At 46.4% G+C, this 24,223-nt stretch overlaps 2 protein-coding genes and 1 long non-coding RNA gene across 3 annotated transcripts in view; all 3 read right to left on the bottom strand.

Moving 5' to 3' along the window:
• Positions 1 to 24,223, bottom strand: part of cr1 (complement C3b/C4b receptor 1 (Knops blood group)) — a 791,565-nt gene that overhangs the window by 87,376 nt on the left and 679,966 nt on the right. The window lies entirely within an intron of this gene.
• On the bottom strand, positions 1,074 to 10,270 carry LOC116987083 (membrane cofactor protein-like). Its single transcript, XM_033042990.1, has 5 exons — positions 10,247 to 10,270; positions 9,857 to 10,168; positions 8,388 to 8,573; positions 6,516 to 6,698; positions 1,074 to 1,221 (listed from the first exon to the last, which is right to left on the bottom strand). The coding sequence occupies exons 2-5, from the start codon at positions 10,059 to 10,061 to the stop codon at positions 1,121 to 1,123; spliced, it is 675 nt and encodes a 224-aa protein (XP_032898881.1). The 5' UTR covers positions 10,062 to 10,168; positions 10,247 to 10,270; the 3' UTR covers positions 1,074 to 1,120.
• On the bottom strand, positions 12,371 to 14,618 carry LOC116987092. Its single transcript, XR_004415637.1, has 3 exons — positions 14,508 to 14,618; positions 13,169 to 13,265; positions 12,371 to 12,444 (listed from the first exon to the last, which is right to left on the bottom strand). It is a non-coding gene; the product is annotated as an uncharacterized LOC116987092 (long non-coding RNA).

Raw genomic sequence — 24,223 nt, 5'->3', positions numbered from 1 at the left:
CAGTATGGTGAACCTTCTCTGTACTCCCTCTATGGCAAGAATGTCCTTCCTCAGATTAGGAGACCAAAAATGAAATACAATTAATACTCTGAAGGGAATGTGGGTTCAAAACTTCAGCTTCAGGAATTAAAAGCACTCAGTGCAGAGGGGAGCAACCATCTCACAGGTGCAAAATTAAATGAATATACTGTGGTCCAATGCATGTGTGTTTGTGGAACAGTGCGTATTCTCATGCACGGTGGGCGTAGTGCTAGAGTTGCCGCCTAACAGCGCCAGGGACCCGGGTTCCATCCTGACTACGGGTGCTGTCTGTACGGAGTTTGTACGTTCTCCCTGTGACCTGCGTGGGTTTTCTCTGAGATCTTCGGTTTCTGCTCACACTCCAAAGACGTATAGGTTTGTAGCTTGGTGTAAATGTAAATTGTCCCCAGTGTGTGTAGGATAGTGTTAGTGTGCGGGGATCACTGGCTAGTGCAGACTCGGTGGGCCGAAGGGCCTGTTGCCGCGCTGTATGTCTAAACTAAACGATGTTCCGTGTCCAACCTCACCTTCACACACTGGGACTTGGCCATCCCATCCACCAACTGCACACTGTAAGTAGCTGCGACCCACCAGCCGATAGCTAGATACACAAAGACATGTTATTGCTGAGAAACCTGGTGTAAAAATGAGTTACCTGGATCAGTGTTTCAACAACACAGCTGAGATGAGGCTGAATAATTATATTTAATTCACAGCATGAACTAACATGTGCCCAGTAAAAGGAAATTAACACAGTGAGAGTGAAACAAGGTATACATTTAAATAAACACATTATTTGTGAAGGGATTTGCTTCAGATTGTCAGTTTCTGTTCGTATGGCAACATTCAAGGGCGGCACGGTGGTGCAGCGGGTAGAGCTGCTGCCTCACAGCGCCAGAGACCCGGTTCCATCCTGACTACGGGCGCTGTCTGTACGGAGTTTGTACATTCTCCCCGTGACCTGCGTGGGTTTTCCCCGGGTGCTCCGGTTTCCTCCCACACTCCAAAGACGTGCAGGTTTGCAGGTTAATTGGCTTCTGTAAGTTGTAAATTGTCCCTGCCGTCTGTAATCTCTCAAGACTCAGATGTAACCAAATACTCACCCAGGTTCACAATTAAAAGCAGCTCTGCTTCCAAATGTAGAGTTTGGTGCCTGAACTTTTCCATTGGCTATCTCTCCTGGAATACCACAGTCTCTCACTGCACAGAAAGAAAGGGAAATGGTGAAGGTGATAGAGACACAGGCCCTTCGGCCCAACTTGCCCATGCTGACCAAGATGCGTTCTCCACTCGTCCCACCTCGTCCAGATCCCCCTAAACCTGTCCTATCCATGTACCTGTCCAAATATAATTTAAAAGTTGTTGTCGCACCTGTATCAACGACCTCCTCTGGCAGCTCGACCCATACACCCACCACCCTCTGTGTGAAGAAGTCGCCCCTCAAGTTCCTGTTAAGTCTTCCTCCTCTCACTTTAAACCTGTGGCCTCTGTTTCTTGATCCTCCAACTCTGGGTAAAAGACTCTGTGCTACTTTATCTCTTCATGAGCCTCTCCACCACTATAGAATCACCCCTCAGCCTCCTGAGCTCCAAGGATTAGAGTTCTAGCCTCCCCCAACCTCTCCCTGTTGCTCAGGCAGTCAAGTCCCAGCAACATCCTCGTAAATCTTCTCTCCAGCTTAACAACATCCTTCCTATAGTATGGTGACCAAAATGGAACACAATACTCCAAATGTGGCCCCACCAACATCTTGTACAGCTGTAACACAACTGATGCAAGCATGACCATCTCCAAGTCAAGTCAAGTCACTTTTATTTCTATAGCACATTTAAAAAACAACTCTCGTTGACCAAAGTGCTTTACATGGGTGGAGGTACTAACGTTATACAACAGTGGTTCATAGATTAAGTACATACATAAATACATACATGTAGCCCTCCCTCAGAGGACGTCTAGAAAGGCTTGGGAGTAAAGATGGGTTTTAAGTCTCGACTTAAAGGAGTCGATGGAGGGGGCAGTTCTGATGGGAAGAGGAATGCTGTTCCACAGGTTCTCCAATAGGTTCTTAATGGCATTCACAGAAATGTATTCTCATGAAGTCGTCTATTCAACAGTGTAACATCACACTAACAGGGACAGTCTGTTGAGTTACTCCTGCACTCTGAATCGTCACCTATCCATGTTCTCCACAGATGCTGCCTGACCCGCTGAGTTACTCCAGCACTTTGTGCCCTTCGTTGTAAGCCAGCATCTGCAGTTCCTTGTCTCTACATGAGCAAGCTACACCTGATCCATCAGCTCCAGGGAACATTAGCACCAGCAATGTGCCAACAACATCCATGAACAACAAGTTTAACTATCTTCTACTCGTAATGTTCAATGATATCACAAAGTTTTCCCACTGTCAACATCCTGAGATTAGCACTGACCAGAAACTCGCCAACCAGCCACGTAAAGCCCTTGACCACAAGAGCACAAGACCACAATGGGGCGGCACAGTGGCGCAGCGGGTAGAGCTGCTGCCTTACAATGCCACAGACCCGGGTTCCATCCTGACTACGGGTGTTGTCTGTGCGAAGTTTGCACGTTCTCCCCGTGGGTTTTTCATGGGCGCTCCGGTTTCCACCCACAGTCCAAAGACGTGCAGATCTGTAGGTTAATTGGCTTTGGTAATAATTGTAAATTGTGTAGGATTGTGTTAGTATACAGGCTACAGTTTAATGTGGATAAATGTGAGGTTATCCACTTTGGTGGCAAGAACAGGAAGGCAGATTATTATCTGAATTATCTGAGTGTCCAGTTAGGAAAAGGGGAAGTTCAACAAGATCTAGGGGTCCTTGTTCACCAGTCACTGAAAGTAAGCAGGCAGGTACAGCAGGAAGTGAAGAAAGCTAATGGCATGTTGGGCTTCATAACAAGAGGAGTTGAGTGTAGGAGCAAAGAGGTCCTCCTGCAGTTGTACAGGGCTCTGGTGAGACCACACCTGGAGTATTGTGTGCAGTTTTGGTCTCCAAATTTGAGGAAGGACATTCTTTTCGCTATTGAGGGAGTGCAGCGTAGGTTTACCAGGTTAATTTCCGGGATGGCGGGACTGTCAGATGTTGAAAGAATGGAGCGACTGGGCTTGTACACACTGGAGTTTAGAAGGATGAGAGGGCATCTTATTTAAAATTTATAAGATTATTAAGGGATTGGGTACGCTAGAGGCAGGAAACATGTTCCCGATGTTGGGGGAGTCCAGAACCAGGAGCCACAGTTTAAGAATAAGGCGTAAGCCATTTAGAACGGAGATGAGGAAAAACATTTCCACCCAGAGAGTTGTGAGTGTGGAATTCTCTGCCTCAGAGGGCAATAGAGGCAGATTATCTGGATGCTTTCAAGAGAGAGCTAGATAGAGCTCTTAAAGATAGCGGAGTCAGGGGATACGAGGAGGAGGCAGGAACGGGGTACTGATTGGGGATGATCAGCGATGATCACATTGAATGGCGGTGCTGGCTCGAAGGACCAAATGGCCTCCTCCTGCACCTATTGTCTGTTGATCGCTGGTCGGCGCGGACACTTTGGCCCAAAGGGTCTGTTTCTGTGCTGTCTCTCTAATGTAAAATATAAAGTAAAGATCAAGGCAGAGGTTGCCCATCACCTGGTGAGGAAAACACCTGGACCCAGAAACCTTCCAACTCCCCACGATGTACAAGTTGGGAGTGTGGTCAAACAACCTGCACTTGTCTTGATGTAAGCAGATCTAACACCATTCCACAAGGTTAAGACCATCCAAGGGGAAGCGATCTACTTACTGGAACACTCCGCTCAACACCATTCAATATCCACTCCATCACTTGGTGCTCCTGGCTACAGGGGCAATTTCTTTAGTCAGAGGGTGGTGACTGTGCAATTCATTGCCAAAGATGGCTGTGGAGGCCAAGTCAGTGGGTATTTTTAAAGTGGAGATTGACAGATTCTTGATTAGTATGGGTGTCAGGGGTTATGGGGAGAAGGCAGGAGATTGGGGTTGAGAGGGAGAGATAGATCAGCCATGATTGAATGGCAGAGTCGACTCAATGGGCTGATGGCCTAATTCTGCTCCTATGACATGAACGTTAACACACGGCACTGAAGGCTGTGATGCTGCTGGAAAGGTGCAGCAAAGATTCACCGCGAATAAGGACTTACCGAACTTCAAGTAGCCCTTGTCTTCCCTCTCTCTCTCCATCCCTCCCCCTTCCCAGTTCTCCGACTAGTCTGTCTCCAATTACGTTTCAACATTGTTTGTTTCGTTGTCACCTTCTCCCAGATAACAATGATCTATTTGACATTTCCCTTGCTCTCCACCCCCCTTTGTCTCGCTTTCACACCTTACACTTCCTTATCTCTGTATCTCCCTCTCCCCTGATTCAGTCTGAACCCGAAACGTCGCCCATTCCTTCTCTCCAGAGATGCTGCCTGTCCCGCTGAGTTACTCCAGTACTTTGTGTCTGTCTTCGGTTTAAATCAGCATCTGCAGTTACTTCCTACATGTTGCATGCTAACCAGTCAGCGGAAAGACAGTACAAGATTACAATCGAGCCGTCCACAGTGTACAGATACATGATAAAGGAATAAACATGAATAACGATTGTTTCGCTATCTGCTCTGTTCTGTAACGGAGAACCTTATAGAACATTTAGAACGGAGACGAGGAAAAACTTTTTCTCACAGAGAGTTGCGAGTCTGTGGAATTCTCTGCCTCAGAGGGCGGTGGAGGCCGGTTCTCTGGATGCTTTCAGGCGAGAGCTAGATAGGGCTCTTAAAGATAGCGGAGTCAGGGGATATGTGAAGGCAGGAACGGGGTACTGATTGTGGATGATCAGCCATAGTCACATTGAATGGTGGTGCTGGCTGGAAGGGCCGAATGGCCTATTCCTGCACCTGTTGTCTATTGTCTATTGTAATCTTCAAAGATAGATTTTTACAGAACTCAGCCCCCAACTGCTATCCGCTTTCTATTTTTAGTACTGGGAATAGCGACTCATGTTGCAGGAGGTGAGGGGGGGTCGGGGAACAAACATGTTGTTTTCTCCACGTTGTATTACACTGCTGCCAACCATTCTAAACCCTTCAGCACAGCTGTAGCTGATGGTGTCTCCATATCTGTACTTCAGGCTAGACACTGCCTCCATCTGGCCATTTGCTATCGGTGCAGGGCGGAGACATTCCACAGCTACCGCAAATACAATCAATCTAAGCTTCAGTTTCAATTTTTTTAGTTTAGTTTAGAGACACATCCCGGAAACAGGCCCTTCGGCCCACCGAGTCTGCACTGACCAGCGATCCCCGCACACTAACACTGTCTTACACACACTAGGGACAACTTACACATAAACCAATTAACCTGCAAACGTGCACATCTTTGGAGTGGGAGGAAACCGAAGATCTCGGAGAAAACCCACGCAGGTCAGACAGCACCCGTAGTCAGGATGGAACCTGGGTCCCTGGAGCTGTGAGGCAGCAGCTCTACCCGCTGCGCCACCGTGCCGGCGTTCATTATGCATAGACTATAAAAAATATCTAGAGGAGCCTTAAAAAAACATCTTAAGCCTGGTCCACCGACCGCTCAACAGGACCGATATGGTGGCGCAGCGGGTAGAGCTGCTGTTTCACAGCGCCAGAGACCCAGGTTCAATCCTAAACTCGGGTGCTGTCTGTCTGTGTGGAGTTTGCACGTTCTCCATGTGACTGTGTGGGTTTCCTCCGGGTGCTCCAGTTTCCTCCCACATCCCAAAGACGTGCGGGTTTGCAGGTTAATCACCCCTCTGTAAATTGCCCCCTAGTGTGTAAGGAGTGGATGAGAAAGTGGGATAACATGGAACTAGTGTGAGCAGGTGATCGATGGTCGGCGTGGACTGGGCGGGCCGAAGGGCCTGTTTCCATGCTGTACCTCAGCCCTCTCTCATCACTCCTTCCCCAGGCCGCTTGACCCCATCAAAACCAAAACATCCATTGACCGCTGCCCTCAACACTGTCGGTGACGAGACTCGCACAATCCCAGGCCTCAGCCTGGTGTAGAATCATCAACTTCATCACCAAACATTAACCCAGTGCAGTTGGTCAAATTAGATATCGGTATATTGCTCTAACAACTTTTGCGTTGAGAACATTCGGATGAATCTTTTACAAACTTCCAGTCCTTTCACTGAGCTAAAAGGGCAGAAATTCCATTCGTTAAAATTAAAGATTGAAGAAGATTAAAAAAAAACAGATTAACAATAGACAATAGACAATTGGTGCAGGAGTAGGCCTTTCGGCCCTTCGAGCCAGCACCGCCATTCAATGTGATCATGGCTGATCATCCCCAATCAGTACCCCGTTCCTGCCTTCTCCCCATATCCCCTGACACCGCTATTTTTAATAGCCTTATCTAGCTCTCTCTTGAACGACCAAGAAAAATCCACGGTGGAGATTTATAACATCGGCAATTCTTTGAGTTGTTAGGTTTAGTTGTAGGGAAGGTGACTCACGTTTACAGGCGGGAGGTCCAGGCACAAAGGTGTTGTTTTCTCCACATTCTATTTCGTTCTGGCCGACCATGTCAAAGCCTTGGTCGCAGCTGTAGATGATGGTGTCTCCCACCGTGAACACCGGGCCAGAATCCCCCTCCATCCGCCCATTCAACGGCACGTCAGGAGGGTGGCACAGAACAGCTGGCAAAATAAATCCAAGCATGGATCTGCACCAGGTAACTCTCTGATCATCTCTGATCTTTGTTCTGCAGATCTTTCTTGTACAGATAGTAAATCTAACACGGCAAATCAGAGCAGCACTATCCTAACGCATATCCTACTGATTTATCTATTTGAGTTAGATGACGTGAAATAGCCTCTTCTCAGAAAACACACACACAGCAGTCCATGAGCTCATAACTGATTGGAGCAGAATTCAGCCCATCAAGTCTGCTCCACCCTTCAATCATGGCTGATCTATCTTTCCCTCCCAACCCCATTCTCTTGCCTTCTCTCCATAACCCCTGACATCTTTACTAATCAAGAATATATCTATCTCTGCCTTATTAATATCTAATATAGTTCTCTCAAATATCTAGTTCTAGTCGGGATGAATGCGATGGGCCGAAGGGCTTGTTTCCCAGCTGTATGACTCCAAGATTCTATGAGTTCACACCAACAAGCAAACTTGTCTGTGAACTTTGACACTTGGGCAAATCAAAATACTTTTATCTTCAGAAAAGTTACTCCAGTCACAGACTGCAGTTTACAAGATGATCAAATTACTTTTTGCCATCTCTAGTCTCAACCACCTCAACATCATGAGGAGATGGCCGTGCTAGGCTTGCCCGGCTCGGGAACATTGGAGTGTCTGTCGGCACTGGGCCTGTACTCGCTGGAGTTTAGAAGGATGAGGGGGCACCTCATTGAAACAGACAGTATAATGAAAGTCCTGGATAGAATGGATGTGGAGAGGATGTTTCCACTAGTAAGAGAGTTCAGGACTAGAGGTCACAGCCTCAGAATTAAAGGACATTCCTTTAGGAAGGAGATGAGGATAAATTTCTTTAGTCGGAGGGTGGTGAATCTGTGGAATTCTTTGCCACAGACGGCTGTGGAGGCCACAAGTCAGTGGATATTTTTAAGGCACAGATAGATAGATTCTTGATTAGTACGCGTGTCAGGGGTTATGGGGAGAAGGCAGGACAATGGGGTTAGGAGGGAGAGATAGATCAGCCATGATTGAATGGTGGAGCAGACTTGATGGGCCAAATGGCCTAATTCTACTATCACGTATAACCTTATGACCACTTAAGACCTTATGAGCTAACAGAGTTGACCAATCTAATTAGTTGACTGGCCTCCATTCTTGAAGCAATAATAAATATAGATTACTTAATATAGTTATCAATTTTTAATAACCATTTCCTCATCTTCAGTAACACACTCAAACACAGGGGCAGCACGGTGATGCAGCGGGTATAGTTGCTGCCTTATAGCACTTGCAGCGCCAGATACCCAGGTTTGAGCCTGACTACAGGTGCTGTCTGTACGGAGTTTGCACGTTCTCCCCGTGACCTGCGTGGGTTTTCTCCGAGATCTTCGGTTTCCTCCCACACTCCAAAGATGTGCAGGTTTGTAGGTTAATTAGCTTGGTCTGAGTGTGAATTATCCCTGGTGTGTGTAGGATAATGTTAATGTTCGGGGATCGCTGGTCGGTGCGGACTCTCTGGGCCGAAGGGCCTGTTTCCGCGCTGTATCTCCAAACTAAACCTAAACACAGGGTTAAGCGGGAATATTTGTTGAACTATCACTTAGGGGTGGTTTCAGTCACACTACAACCTTGCTACAGGCTAATCTACAGACAGCTGTAAAGCGACTGTACTCTACCTGTGCACGTTGGTGGTGTGTTGTCCCATTCCCCGGTCTCTGTACAAACCAGTCTGCCCGCTCCGATTAATGAATAGCCGGCACTGCAGGAGTACTCCGCCACCATCCCGTATTCCCAGAGCTCTCCGTCGGCTGGTGAGGAAGTGTTCCCGTTACTAATCGGTGGAGGAGCAGCGCATGAGACAGCTGTGGACAAATGAAATACAATGAAACATCAGATGGAAACATGAGCTTCCCACAGTCAGTCAGTCAGTCAGGCACAGCAGTCTCTGCACGGCTCTGGGGAAAGGCAGGGGAATAGGTAGCTGGATTGCTCGTACATACAGTATTGTCTAAAGCTTCTCACTGGACAAAGGTCTCTCTCCCAGCTTGCCAACACACCACTAAACTGAAGAAGGGTCGCAACCAGAAACGTCGCCTATTTCCTTCGCTCCATAGATGCTGCCTCACCCGCTGAGTTTCTCCAGCATTTTTGTCTACCTTTGATTTTCCAGCATCTGCAGTTCCTTCTTAAACTAAACTGAAGGGTATATTTTGTATCGTTATACAAAATACACGACCCACAAAAGGTGCTGCCTCACAAGAAACATAGAAAATAGGTGCAGGAGTAGGCCATTTGGCCCCTCGAGCCAGCACCGCCATTCAATACGATCATGGCTGATCATCCACAATCAGTACCCTGTTCCTGCTTTCTCCCCATATCCCTTGGTTCCGTTAGCCCTAAGAGCTAAATCTAACTCTCTCTTGAAAACATCCAGTGAATTGGCCTCCACTGCCCTCTGTGGCAGAGAATTCCACAGATTCGCAACTATTTGGGTCAAAAAGTGTTTCCTCATCTCAGTCCTAAATGGCCTACTCTTTATTCTTAAACTGTGACCCCTAGTTCTGGACTCCCCCAACATCAGGAACATTTTTCCTGCATCTAACACGAAACGTCACCTATTCCTTCACTCCATAGATGCTGCCTCACCCACTCAGTTTCTCCAGCATTTTTGTCTACCGTCGGACTAACTTTGATCGGACTTCACTGGCTTTACCTTGCACTAAATGTTAATCCCTTATCATGTATCTGTACACTGTGGACGGCTCAATTGTAATCATGTATTGTCTTTCCGCTGACTGGATAGCACGCAACAAAAGCTTTTCACTGTACCTCAGTACATGTGACAATAAACTCAACTCAAAAACACCTCTCTGGCCTAGTTATGTAAAGCATCTGGAATCGAAGGAACGAACACGTTACCAATTAAAGAAAGATTGCAAGTGGTGGCACAACGCAAGTCCAATTCTTTGCATTTTAACTAAACTGAGACTATTGCAACATGATTGTGATTGTTGACAATGTGATTGGGCAGATTTGCGTGTGTGGACAGTAAGTGGACACACGTCTCGAGACAGAAACTAAGAAGATATTTGCAGGCTTCAGCAAAGATGTCAATGTCCAGGCTCATACACTGTTTGCAACTCACCTTTACAGGAGGGGGGTCCAGGTACAAAGGTGTTGTTTTCTGCACATTCTATTACACTCTGGCCGACCATTTCAAAGCCTTCAGTGCAGCTGTAGCTGATGGTGTCTCTGTACATGTACGTCGGGCCAAACCCTGCCTCGATCCGTCCATTCAATGGCACGTCAGGAAGATGGCACAGAACTGCTAGCAAAATAAATCCAAGCATGAATCTGCATCAGGTAACTGTGCTTTGATCATCTTTAGAGTCATAGTGATACAGTGTGGAAACAGGCCCTTCGGCCCAACTTGCCCACACCGGCCAACATGTCCCAGCTACATTAGTCATAGAGTGATACAGCATGGAAACAGGCCCTTCGGCCCAACTTGCCCACACCGGCCAACATGTCCCACCTGCCCGCGTTTGGTCCATATCCCTCCAAACCTATCCTATCCATGTATCTCTCTGACTGCTTCTTAAATGTTAGGATAGTCCCTGCCTCAACTATCTCCTCTGGCAGCTTGTTCCATGCACCCACCACCCACTGTGTGAATCAACATACGTGCACATTTTTAAAATACCACACACACATTCCAGTTGATTGCATATCTGCAACTGCAGCTTGGTATGACTTTATTCATGACCAAGGTTAAATTGTTTACTGAATATAAACAATTCCTTAAAGGTTTATCTAGAACATATCCAACGCAACTACATTAAGCCAAACCCACGTTGCAACTCGTGGCAATTATTTGTTTTTAATTACATTTAATCTTGAATTTCCTAACATTTATTCAGAGCCATTATCATGTGCGGGATTCTTTTATTGCTGGAACATACAGCATGGAAACAAGCCCAATGAGTCCACGCTGACCAACAATTCATATTAGTTCTGTTATCCCATTTTCTCATCCACTCCCTACACGCTAGAGGCCAATTAACCTACAAACCCGCATGTCTTTGGGACGTGGGAGGAGGCTGATGCACCCAAAGAAAACCCACATGGTCACAAGGAGAATGTGGAAACTCTACATGCAGAAGCCCCTGAGGTCAGGATCGAACCCGGGCCTCTGGCGCTGAGAGGCAGCAGCTCTACCTGCTGCACTACCTTGACACACTGTAAGCAGGATTAAAGTGGCAGGATTTATGGAATCAGTGGATGGGGCACATTTTGTGCTCTTAAAGCTTTACGATATTAACTATAACACTGGTAAGAGTGCTGTTATGATCTGTAGAAGCAAAGAGGATAAATGTCTAAAATGTCCTGATTTTAAATTGTCTGATAATAATTTTAGTGTCTGTAATAAGGTAAAATATCTTGGACATTTTATTACAGAACAAATCACAGATGATGAGGATATTTATGGGCAACGTCGTATGATGTATGCACAAGCAAACATTCTCTTGCACATGTTTAGTGCGTGTACAGATGGAGTGAAGATATCTCTGTTTGGAGCATATTGTACACCACTCTATACTGCACACCTATGGTCAAACTACAGAAAAGCAAGCTTACAGAGACTTAAAGTAGCTTACAAAGATGCCATGAGAATATTACTTAAGAGACCTAGATCGGGTAGTGCAAGTGAAATGTTTGTGGCTGCAGGAGTCAATACTTTACAAACTCTCTTAAGAAATCTTATGTATAAATTCGGAGAAACTCAGAGTTTCTCCAGCTTTTTTGTGTACCTGCGATTTTCCAGCATCTGCAGTTCCTTCTTAAACACTTATGCATAAATTTATTGGCTGGATTAATGACTCTGAAAATTAAATCATCTTGGCCTTGTCAAACATAAAGTTTAGCACTACACTCTACCAATCCCAGCTGTGGAGACATTGGTATAGTTGTCTCGTTGTAGGACACTGGTTTTTTTAATTCTAGATCTTAGACCATGTATTGTGCTTCTGTATGTAGTTTATTCTATGTAATGTCTTGTCTTTTATCTGGACCTTGAGTCTGTAATAAAAAGTAAGTGAGTTTGCTGCAAACAATCTTCTGTGGACATGGGACAAACTACAGTTGCGTACCTCTACATGTTGGCAGCTCATTATTCCACTCCCCGGTCTCTGTACAAACAAGTTCGACTACACCGATCAGTGAATAGTTCTCATCACAGGAGTACCTTGCCACCATCCCATATTTCCAGTTCTCCCTATTGGGTGGAGAAGGAGCAACGCCATTCATAATCGGTGGAAGTTCATCGCAAGTAACAGCTGGAAGAAATGACATTGAATTACTGCTTCCAATACTTGTTCAGTTTAGAGATACAGCACGGAAACAGGCCCTTTGGCCCATCGGGTCCGCACCGACCAGCGATCCCCGCACACTAACACTATCCTACACTCACTGGGGACAATTTACATTTATACCAAGCCAATTAACCTACAATCGTGTAAGTCTTTGGAGTGTGGGAGGAAACCGAAGATCTTGGAGAAAACCCACGCGGTCACGGGGAGAATGTTCAGGCTCCGTACAGACAGCACCTGAAGTCGGGATCGAACCCGGGTCTCTGGCGCTGATGAATGTGGAAGCCCACCTTTACACGTCGGGATCTGGCCGTCCCAACCATCAGCAGTGCACAACTGGTAACTCCGACCCACCACCTGGTATCTAAACACAAGGAAGACACGTGACTGTAGGAAACACAGGCAAAAAGCACCAACTAACAAGTAGCATCAAAAGACACTCCCTCTTCTCCCCTCTCCCATCGGGCAAGAGGTACAGGTGTGAAAACACACACCTCCCGATTCAGGGACTGTTTTTTCCCAGCTGTTATCAGGCAACTGAACCGTCCTCTCATCAACTAGAGAGTGGTCCTGACTTCCCAGTCATCAGTCTGAAGAAGGATCTCGACCGAAACGTCACCTATTCCTTCTCTCCACAGATGCTGCCTCACCCGCTGAGTTTCTCCAGCATTTTTTGTCTCCCATCTACCTCATTGCGGACCCTGGGACTAACTTTAATCAGACTTTACTGGCTTTATCCTGCACTAAACGTTATTCCCTTTAGCATGTATCTGTGCATTGTGGATGGGTCATTTGTAATCATGTAGAGTATTTCCGTTGACTGAATAGAACGGAGCAAAAAGCCTTTCACTGTACCTCAGTACACGTGACAATAAACTCAACTACGCTAAACTAAGCTAAACGAACTCAGCGGGTCAGGCAGTATCTGTGGAGAACATGGATAGGTGACGTTTCACAGAGTGCTGGAGTAATTCAGCGGGTCAGGTAGCATCTTTTGAGACGGATAGGCAGTGTTTCGGGTCGAGACCCTTCTTCAGAACATTTTTTAAGAACGTCTCTTAAAGATAATTTTAGTTTTTTGTACTCACCCTGTCTCACAGTGAAAAGTAACTTTACTTCCAAAAGTAGTTTTCGGTGCCTGCGAATATCCATTCATAATCTCTCCTGGATTTCCACAGTTCCTCACTGTGCAAATGAAAATGGGAGATGATAAAGGATAGAAAAATAGTCGCAAAACTATCCAAAAGCTTGTTCTCAGAACTAGTAAAACAATTTGTAGTTTTGCATCTTAACATTTCCCATACTGTAAACTCTAGATTGTTACTGTTTACAAATGAGCCTTTTCTCAGTTGTAGAGTCCTACGACACGCTATCTGCCCCTTCAGCCCAACCTGCCCGTGCCAACCAAGATGCCTATCTATGCCAGTGCCACCTGAACCTGTCCTATCCTAAAAAAAACACCTTTTATCCATGAGTAGTAGCTCTACTCAATATCCAAATATCTGTAGCCTCCTTTTGCTCTGGTAATTTATATAATTCACATGTTTAATCAATAATGTTTTATTATTAATGTTTAATGTTGTATGTGTCATTCCTAACTGTCACTGAATGTCATGATGTCACTTGCGGGCGGAGCACCTAGGCAAATTCCTTGTATGTGAATGCTTAGCCAATAAACTTATTCATTCATCCATGTTCCTGTCCACATGTCTTATAAATGTTGTTATAGTCCCTGCCTCAACTACCTCCTCTGGCAGCTTGTTCCATATATCCAACACTCCTTGTGTGAAAAATTTGCCCATCAGATTCCTATTAAATCTTTCCCTCCCTCATCTTAAACCCATGTCCTCTGCTACTGGATCCCCATCCTCTGGTAAAAGACTATGCATTTACTCTATCTATTCCTCTCGTGATCGTATACACCTCTATAAGATCAACCCTCCTGTGCTAAAATAAATAGAGTCCTAGCCTACTCAACCTCTCCCAGTAGCTCAGGCCCTCGGGTCCTGGCAACTTCCTCGTAAACCTTCTCTCCGCTCGTTCCACCTTAACACCATCTTTCCCATCACAGGGTGACCACAACAAAACACAATACATCAAATGGCCTCACCGATGTCTTGTACAACTGTAAACATAAAACACATCTGGAACTAGTGATATGATGTTCCATAACTGAAGGAGCAAATCCTTGCTTCTGTATACCGACCTCAATTGACAGATTATGCCTCAACGAGTTTTAAATTAATCCAAAGAACTAAGTATTTGCAGGTCAGTTTCACCACCATTTCTCACACCATTGTGATGTCCCAAATGTTCAGTAACTAAGTTCTCAACAGTTCCTTTGGCCCATGGAAACAAACTACCTTCAACAAGTGAAATAAATGAGTGAGTAGAAAGGAGAATACAATCAGACTACTTGTTACTTACATTCACATTTGAGCTGCAACGTTGTCCACGTTGAATCTTCCCCGCAAGTTACAGATCTTGAACTATTTAACGAGTCTTCCTTGAATACATAACCCAAATCACACCCATAAATTATCTCTGCCCCCTCTTTAAATGAGATCTCAGAGGTAAATTCATGAACTGGAGAGCCATTTTCCAACTCCGGAGGTCTGCCACAGTCAGCTGTAAAATAAATAGGATTATTAAGTTAAACACAAAGTGCTGGAGGAACTCAGCAGGTCAGGCAGCATCTGCGGAGGGAGATGGCCAGATGATGATGCCGGTCGGGACCCTTCTTCAGACTGGAGTAGGGGGGAGATGAAGAGAGGTGGGAGCGGGACAAAGACTGGCAGTGATGGATGGATTGTTCAGGAACAAGAGAAGCTGTGTTAGGCTGAGGGGTCTTGATGGAAGGGACATGAAGCACGTAAGAGCCGAGACAGAGAAGGCGGAAAGGTTTTCCCACTGAGGGTTGGTACATCTTTGGATCTCTCTTCCTTGAATTACAGTCTTTGAATATTCTTGAGGCAGAGTTAGATGGATTCTTGACAAGCAAGAAGGTGAAAGGTGACTCGATGTAGACGAGAATGCAGGTTTGAGATTACAATCAAGGCCGCCATGATCAGTGTGTTTATTTCAATGCAATGACTATTCTGGGTAAGGCAGATGAACTTCGAGCCTGGATCTGTGCATGGAACTATGACGTTGTGGCCATTAGAGACTTGGTTACGAGAGGGACAGGACTGGCAGCTCAATGGTCCAGATTTCAATGTTTCAGATGCGATAGAGAGGGAGGTAAACGAGGTGGAGGAATTGCATTACTAATCAGGGGGAATATCACGGCAGCACTCACGAGGAAACTGTGGAGGGTTTGTTCCCTGAAACATTGTGGGTTGAGCTCAAAAATAGGAAAGGTGCAATCACTCGAGGGAGAGGTTGAGTAGGCTGGGTCTCTATTCCATGGAGCGCAGGAGGATGAGGGTGGATCATTTAGAGGTGTACAAAATCATGAGAGGAATAGATCAGGTGGATACACAGAGTCTTGCCCAGAGTAGGGGAATCGAGGACCAGATGACATAGGTTCAAGATGAGGGAGAAAAGATTTAATAGGAATCCGAGGGGTAACTTTTTCTCACAGAGGGTGGTGGGTGTATGGAACGAGCTGCCAGAGAAGGTAGTTGAGGCTGGGACTATCCCATCGTTTAAGAAACAGTTAGACAGTCACATGGAAAGGACAGGTTTGGAGGGATAAGGACCAAGCAAAGGTAGGTGGAACTAGTGTAGCTGGGACATTGTGGGCTGGTGTGGGCAAGTTGAGCCAAAGGGCTTGTTTCCACACTGTATCACTCTATGACTATGACTCCATGACACTCTAATTGGGTTATACCATAGGCAGCAGGATATACTGTAGAAGAACAGAAAAGGATACAAAATGCTGGAGTAACTCAGCGGGTCAGGCAGCATCTGTGGAGAACATGGATAGGTGACGTTTCACAGAGTGCTGGAGTAACTCAGCGGGTCAGTTTCTGAATACTTTCAAGAGAGAGCTAGATAGGGCTCTTATGGATAGCGGAGTCAGGGGATATGAGGAGAAGGCAGGAACGGGGTACTGATTGGGGATGATCAGGCACGATCACATTGGATGGCGGTGCTGGATCAAGGGCCGAATGGCCTGCTCCTACACCTATTGTCTATTGCCTATTGTGAGGCACCATCTCTGGAGAACATGGATAGGTAACGTCTCACAGAGTGCTGGGGTAACTTAGTGGGACAGGCAGCGTCTCTGGAGAGAAGGAATGGGTGATGTTTTGGGTTGAGACCCTTCAGAGATGCTGCCTGGCCTGTTGTTATTCCGGCAGTTTGTTTCGATCTTTGGTGTAAATATACACTGTATATTATATGTAATATAACTATGTATATGTCATATACATGGTTTGTTAGTTAGTTGCATATATTGTCACATGTACCGAGGTACAGTGAAAAGCTTTTGTTCTGTGCTATTCAGTCAGCGGAAAGACAATACATGATTACAATCGAGTTGTGCACAGTGTACAGATACATGATGAAGAGAGTAAGGTGAATAAAGTTTAGTGCAAGATAAAGTCCAGTAAGGTCCAATCAAAGATAGTCTGAGGGTCACCAATGAGGTAGATGGTAGTTCAGGAGCGCTCTGTAGTTGGTAATAGAATGGTTCAGTTGCCCGATAACAACTGGGTAGAAACTGTTCCTGAATCTGGAGATAGACACAAAATGCTGGAGTAACTCAGCAGGACAGGCAGCATCTCTGGAGAGAAGGAACGGGTAACATTTCGGGTCGAGACCCTTCTTCAGACTGAGAGTCAGGGGAGAGGGGTACATAGAGATATGGAAGCGTAAGGTGTGAAAATGGCAGATCAAAGCAGACGGTGATCAAGGAAAATGTAGAATAATTCATTGTTGGTTGGGGGAAAAGTGACAACAAACAGTAAAACGAATCAGGACAGTGAAATTAGTCAGGGAACTAGGACGGGGAAAGAATCCAGAACCAGGGGGTCACAGTTTAAGAATAAGGGGTCGGCCATTTAGGACTGAGATGAGGAAAAACTTTTTCACCCAGAGAGCTGTGAATCTGTGGAATTCTCTGCCACAGAAGGCAGTGGAGGCCAATTCACTGGATGTTTTCAAGAGAGAGTTAGATTTAGCTAAAAGGGCTAACGGAATCAAGGGATATGGGGAGAAAGCAGGAACGGGGTACTGATTGTCGATGATCAGCCGTGATCATATTGAATGGCGGGGTCAAGGAAAATCACGGCCCTGTTTCCACCACCACGTACAAGAAGCGACAAGACAGACACCATTGTATGCAGATGCTGAGAAGGTGATCAGCTCTGGCTCAACAACTTCTAATCTTGAGTGTGGACTCGATAAGAAGATATTGAATGGCGGTGCTGGCTCGACGGGCTGAATGGCCTCCTCCTCCACCTATTTTTCTATGATGGAGAGAGAGGGAAAGCAAGGGTTACTTGATGTTAGAGAAGTCAACATTCATACCGCTGGGGTGTCAGTTACCCAGGTAAATATGAGGTGCTGTTGTGACACTTCTGTACTCCAGCATTGTGTGGTCTCTCTCTGGACACTAACTTGGACCAAAGGCCCTTTAGTTGAGGTCTTTGACTTGGACGATGCGGTGGAGTTTAAGAGGAGTTTGGACAGATGGAGACACAGGGATTGGAGGGATAAGGACCTTGTGGGGGTTAAAGTTGATGAAGAGACTTTGATGAGAAGGGGTCAGCCTGGGGTCACTGCCCCTCCCTGGGCCTTGCCCGTCCCGGGACCGGTGCCAGGCCTCGGCCTGCCGCTCACCCGCAGCCCGGGCCGCCGCCGTCAGCACAGCTAGCGCCGCCAGCCGCAGCGCCATCGCCGCCTGCCTGAGCAGGCCCGGCCCGGCGCTGTGACAAATGGAACCCCGCCATCTTTGATCATGGCAGTCGATACAATGCTATCCACCATCTTTGATCAAGGCGGTATTCCCGGGTCGCCATCTTTGATCGTGGCCATTGTCCATATTCATGCCGCCATTTTTGATCATGGCAGTCGGTACAATGTTCGTCACCATCTTTGATCAAGGCGGCTAAAATCCACAACACACCGCCGCCATCTTTGATAAAGGCGGCATTCCCGGGTCGCCATCTTTGATCGTGGCCATTGTCCATATGCATGCCGCCATCTTTGATCAAGGCGGCAGTCCCCGGTGGTCCGTGGCCACCGTTGCATTCTGCACCCTGGCAGCAGGGGCTGAGTTACTCCAGCACTCTGTGTCCAGTTGTACAATGATCAATAGTTCAATACACTCTGTTTAAGAAGCAACTGCAGATGCTGGAAAATCGAAGGTAGACAAAAATGTTGGAGAAACTCAGCGGGTGCGGCAGCATCTATGGAGTGAAGGAAATAGGCAACGTTTCGGGCCGAAACCCTTCTTCTAACTGACTGTACCTCGGTGACTGCCAATCAACCCCCCCCCCCCCCCCCCAGATACTCCTCCCACAGGAAAAACATTGACTATATGCATGTAAATAGCTTATTTATTGAAATCATATTCTATGTCGCTCTTCCAGGGAGATGCTAACTGCATTTCGTTGTCTCTGTACTGTACACTGACAATGACAATTAAAGTTGAATCTGATCTGAATTCAATAACTTTTTTCCCCCCAATGATGGAGAGTCCATGTGTAAAATGAAAGGTTTGACCTCTCTATAGGGGGGTTGCACGTAAGGTCACTGGGTCATAGGGCTTGACGCACGGAGCCGCTCAATCCATCCGTCACTTCTGGTATATGTTATTAATGCTAGAAACGTGTACTTTCCTACCTGTTAAAAAACGCCACATTGTTGAATTTCTGCGCTGAAAAAAATTGTGGAAGTCGGGGTAAGTGTGAGAGACATGTACCCAACTTTAGAATTCCAAAAGTGAAGCGAAATGTAGGTAAATAGAAGCGAGAGCTGAAGGGACAACAACAGCTAAAGTGCTTGGTTAACATTGGCCGTGCAGATACCGGAATTGAAAATATTGGGAATTATCGCGTTTGCTCACTGCATTTCATCAAGTAATGCATTATTTGTGTTTTTTCTTGATTCCTTTGGTATCTAAAAATTCTCAGAAGTGATAAATCTGGCTGTAAATTTTTCTTCAGATGCGTTTTCATTTTGTGTGTAAAAACCCACTTGGGAACCATGGGCGATTTAAAAAATTTACAACCAGATTTATCACTTCTGAAACTTTTTAGATGCCAAAGGAATCAAGAAAAAACACAAATAATGCCTTACTGTTGATGAAATGCAGAGAGCAAACAGCCAATGTTCGTCAAGCACTCTGGCTGTTGTTGTCCCTTCAGCTCTCGCTTCTATCTACCGTCATTTCTCCTCACTTTTGGAATTCTGAAGTAGGCTAAATGTCTCACACGCTTATCCCGATTTCCATAATTATTTTCAGCGGGTTTTAACGGGCCCGCTACGCTGGAAACAATGGTAAGCGCCTACCTGCAGTACATCGCGTGTAATCCATTTGGAGTAGCGTAGCAACAGTACGGGTCATGGGTCGTGACCCGACTGCCGTGAAACCCTCCTATGCTGCAGTGCACAGGTCCTACCACAAGCAATAAGAGTTTAGTTCTCATCTCCCAATCTATCTCATTGCAGCTCTTGCATTTAAAAAATCTTTTATCGGGGTGGCACAGTGGCACAGCTGTAAAGTAGCTGCCTTACAGCGCCAGAGACCCGGGTTCGATCCTGAGCCTTCCTCCACACTCCAAAGACGTACAGGTTTGTAAGTTAATTGGCTTGGTATAAAATGTAAACTATCCCCAGTGTGTGTAGGATAGTGTTAATGTGCGGGGTTCGCTGGTTGGCACAGACTCTGTGGGCTGACGGGCCTGTTTGCGCGCTGTATCTCTAAACTAAACGGTAACACTATTCTGCATTCTAGTAGTTATTCCCCTATCACTACCTGTTGTACTGGTAGGACTGGATTGTACTTGCGTATAGTATGATTTTGCTGGATAGCATTCAAAGCGTTTTGCACTAGAACTTGGTAGATGTGGCAATAATAAAAAACAAATCCAAACATGTGCAGCACAGTGGTGCAGCATATAGAGTTGCTGCCTCACAGCACCAGAGTCCCGGGTTCGATCCTGACTACAGGTGCCGTCAGTATGGAGTTCGTACCTTCTCCCCGTGACCTGCGTAGGTTTTCTCCGGATGCTCTGTTTTTCCTCCCATACTCCAAAGTTTGCAGGTTAATTGGCTTGGTAAATTTGTAAATTGTCCCTGGTGCTAGTGTACGGGGATTGCAGGTCGATGCGGATTTGGTGGGCCGAAGGGCCTGTTTCTGCACTATATAACCAAACCGGGACATTGTTCAAGCACAGGCCGCAGTGCGCTAGTCTGTTGGCTGGACTCTGCAGGAAGTGTTCAGTCTAATTATATGATTTGATTGATGAGTTTTCAGAGAAGGATGCGAGTCATAATACCTACTGGCTGTGGGACAATTCCCCATGGTCTTGCCAACATTTATCTCCAATTGATTTAAATGTTTTTTTGCAGAAACTGGGAACGGCAGATGCTGGCTTACAAAATGAGACAGAGTAATTCAGCGGGTTTAGCAGCATCTGTGGAGAACATGGATAGGTGACGTTTCACAGGGTGCTGGAGTAACTCAGCGGGTCAGGCAGCATTTGTGGAGAACATGGATAGGTGACGTTTCACAGAGTGCTGGAGTAACTCAGTGGGTCAGGCAGCATCTGTGGAGAACATGGATAGGTGACGTTTCACAGAGTGCTGGAGTAACTCAGCGGGTCAGGCAGCATCTGTGGAGAACATGGATAGGTGACGTTTCACAGAGTGCAGGCGAAAGGATCTCGACTTGAAACGTCACCTATCTATGTTCTCCATAGATGCTGCCTGACTCGCTGAGTTACTCCAGCACTTTGTGTCCTTTTGTGTAAACCAGCATCTGCAGTTCCTGGTTCCGCTCTGCGTGGCCTTATCCTCCCTGAGTCTCTGCAATAGTGACCGTGTCGCAATCCTCGCTCAGTCCATGGCAAACAGGAAGTACAGTAATACATCGATCATCAGTTCAGATACAAAGCTTTCCTGTTCTGGCTTTCACCCAGAACTTTATAATTGAGGAAGTTGTTGATCTAATTCGAGAAATAGCGACCGTTTTTTAGTACGTTCATTTATTTCGCATTGGACAAGGAGATTTTCATCTGCAGCTGCAGTTTGAGAATACTATCATCTATGATTTCATTCTGGACTAGTTTTATAAAAGTGTAAAGAGTTTGTCCAGCTATCATGCAAGTGTGGTGACAGGAAATGCCAGTCATGCACTGGGTGTGGTCACACAGTCTGAAAGCAAGATTCTACAGATGAACAAGATCAATCTTAGAACATAGAAAAGTACAAGACAGCCCTTGCAGACAAACAAGGTCAAATTAAACTAATCCCTCAGACTGTAAAAATCTAGTCATCGAAACATAGAAAATAGGTGCAGGAGTAGGCCATTCAGCCCTTCGAACCAGCATCGCCATTCAATATGATCATGGCTGAACGTCCAAAGTCAGTACCCCGTTCCTGTTTTCTCCCCATATCCCCTTGATTCCATAAGCCCTAAGAGTTAAATCTAACTCTCTCTTGAAAGAGAGTGTGGTCTCACCAACACAGGGTATTGGTGAGGCCACACCTGGAGTATTGTGTACAATTTTGGTCTCCAAATCTGAGGAAAGACATGCTTGCCATAGAGGGAGTACAGAGAAGGTTCACCAGACTGATTCCTGGGATGTCAGGACTTTCATATGAAGAAAGACTGGATAGACTCGGCTTGTACTCGCTAGAATTTAGAAGATTGAGGGGGGTCTTCTAGAAACTTACGAAATTCTTAAGGGGTTGGACAGGCTAGATGCAGGAAGATTGTTCCCAATGTTGGGGAACAAGGGGTCACAGTTTGAGGATAGAGGGGAAATCCTTTAGGACCGAGAAGAGAAAAACATTTTTCACACAGAGAGTGGTGAATCTCTGGAACTCTCTGCCACAGAAGGTAGTTGAGGCCAGTTCATTGGCTATATTTAAGAGGGAGTTAGATGTGGCCCTTGTGGCTAAAGGGATCAGGGGGTATGGAGAGAAGGCAGGTACAGGATACTGAGTTGGATGATCAGCCATGATCATATTGAATGGCGGTGCAGGCTCAAAGGGCCAAATGGCCTACTCCTGCACCTATTTTCTATATTTATGAATGTATGTTTCTATGAAAACATCCAGTGAATTGGCCTCCACTGCCTTCTGTCTGTGGAGGAAATATCTCCTTTTTACCTCCATCATTATGTCCATACATCTGTCCATTTACCCCCCCCCCCCCACCCCACCCATCACTTGCCATGCATTGTCCAACCCCCACCTCTCCTTTCCAGCTATCTTCCCCCTACTCCATCTGTCTGATGAAGGGTCAGACCTGCATGTCCATCCCCTCCACAAATGCTGCTTGACCTGCTGTTCCTTCAGCCGGTGGTTTGCTCCAGGGAGGCTCCAGCCGCAGGACTGGTGGACAGTAACACCGGGAGCCCGCGGGTCCCTGGTGGGAGACCGCTTTTCGGGGCTTCTGCAACGACGACTTCTCCCGCCCAAGTTGCGGGGTTGAGGATGACCTGGAGCAGGGCCTTACATCGCCTGGCCCGGCTTTAAATGGCCATGGGATTTGCTAGCTCCCGCCAGGGGCTCCAACACCAAGACCCGGAGCGCGGCCTTGCATCGCCCGGCGCGGCTTTAATGGCTGCGGGACTTACTTACCATCGCCCGCCGGGGTGTTTGACTCTGACATCGGGAGGAGAATGGGGAGTGCAGGGGAGAGATAAGACTTTGCCTTCCATCACAGTGAGGAGGAGATTCGCTGTGATGGATGTTTGTGTAAATTGTGTTGTGTCTTGGGTCTTCTACTTATGTGTATGACTGCAGAAACCAAATTTTGTTTGAACCTCAATGAGGTTCAGATGACAACAAATAAATTGTATCATTGCTCAAGATTCTAATCTGTATTTCCTCGCATCGCTCATAATCCAGAGAACCAAACTCGTATCTAACCATAGCCTCACAATTTAAAATCAGTTAACAATGTGGAATTGGAGGGTGGGGGGGGGGAAAGAACTGGCCTTGCAGAAACAAGGAATTGCAGGTGCTGGTTTACAAAATGAGACAAAGTGCTGGAGTAACTCAGCGGGTCAGACAGCATCTGTGGAGAACATGGATAGGTGACGTTTCACAGAGTGCTGGAGTAACTCAGCGGGTCAGGCAGCATCGGTGGAGAACATTGATAGGTGACATTTTAGGCCAGGACCCTTCTTGAGGCTGATTGAAATTTGAGGGGGAGGGGGGGCGAGAGGAAGTAAACTGGAAGGGAGGAACCCAGAACCAGGAGTCACAGTTTCAGAATAAGGGGTAGGCTGAGTGAGGAATAACGTCATCACCCAGAGAGTTGTGAAACCGCGGAATTCTCTGCCACAGAAGACAGTGGAGGCTGATTCATTGGATGTTTTCAAGAGTTAGATTTAGCTCTTAGGGCTTCCTGAATCAAAGGATATGGGGATAAAGCAGGAACGGAGTATGATTTTGGATGATCAGCCATGATCATATTGAATGGCGGTGCTGGCTCGAAGGGCCGAATGGCCTACTCCTGCACCTATTTTCTATGTTTCTATGTAGGGCAGGTCAAGCCATGCAAGCTACTCAGGGGGTGGAGAATCTGTGGAATTCGTTGCCACAGACGGCAGTGGAAGCCAAGTCATTGCATAATTTTATGGTGGAGAACGACAGATCTTTCATTAGTACGGGTGTCAGGAATTACAGGGAGAAGGCAGGAGAATGGGGTTAGGAGGGAGAGATAGATCACCCATGATTCAATGGTGGAGTTGGCTTGATGGGCCGAATGGCCTAATTCTGCTCCTGTAATTTATGAACAAACCCCACCAGCTTCACCCACGCCACCTTCAGGAATGAGCAGCACGGTGACGCAGCGGGTAGAGCTGCTGCCTCACAGCGCCAGAGACCCAGGTTTGATCCTGACTACGGGCTGTCTGTACGGAGTTTATATGTTTAAGAAAGAACTGCAGATGCTGGAAAAATCAAAGGTAGACAAAAACGCTGGAGCAACTCTGCGGGTGAGGCAGCATCTATGG

The sequence above is a fragment of the Amblyraja radiata genome, chromosome 24, assembly GCF_010909765.2.
Source record: "Amblyraja radiata isolate CabotCenter1 chromosome 24, sAmbRad1.1.pri, whole genome shotgun sequence".
Taxonomy (NCBI): Eukaryota; Metazoa; Chordata; class Chondrichthyes; order Rajiformes; family Rajidae; genus Amblyraja; species Amblyraja radiata.
This window is presented reverse-complemented; position numbering and strand designations above follow the sequence as displayed.

Bases quoted from the DNA above. Each gene is read 5' to 3' on its own strand.
- LOC116987083 (XM_033042990.1), bottom strand. From the start codon at position 10,061: ATGCTTGGATTTATTTTGCTAGCAGTTCTGTGCCATCTTCCTGACGTG. The intron at 8,574-9,856 runs GTGAGTTGCAAA...ATTTGTCCACAG, and splicing joins TGGACCCCCCTCCTGTAAAG to CTGTCTCATGCGCTGCTCCT. The intron at 1,222-6,515 runs GTGAGTCACCTT...CTTTCTGTGCAG, and splicing joins TGGACCTCCCGCCTGTAAAC to TGAGAGACTGTGGTATTCCA.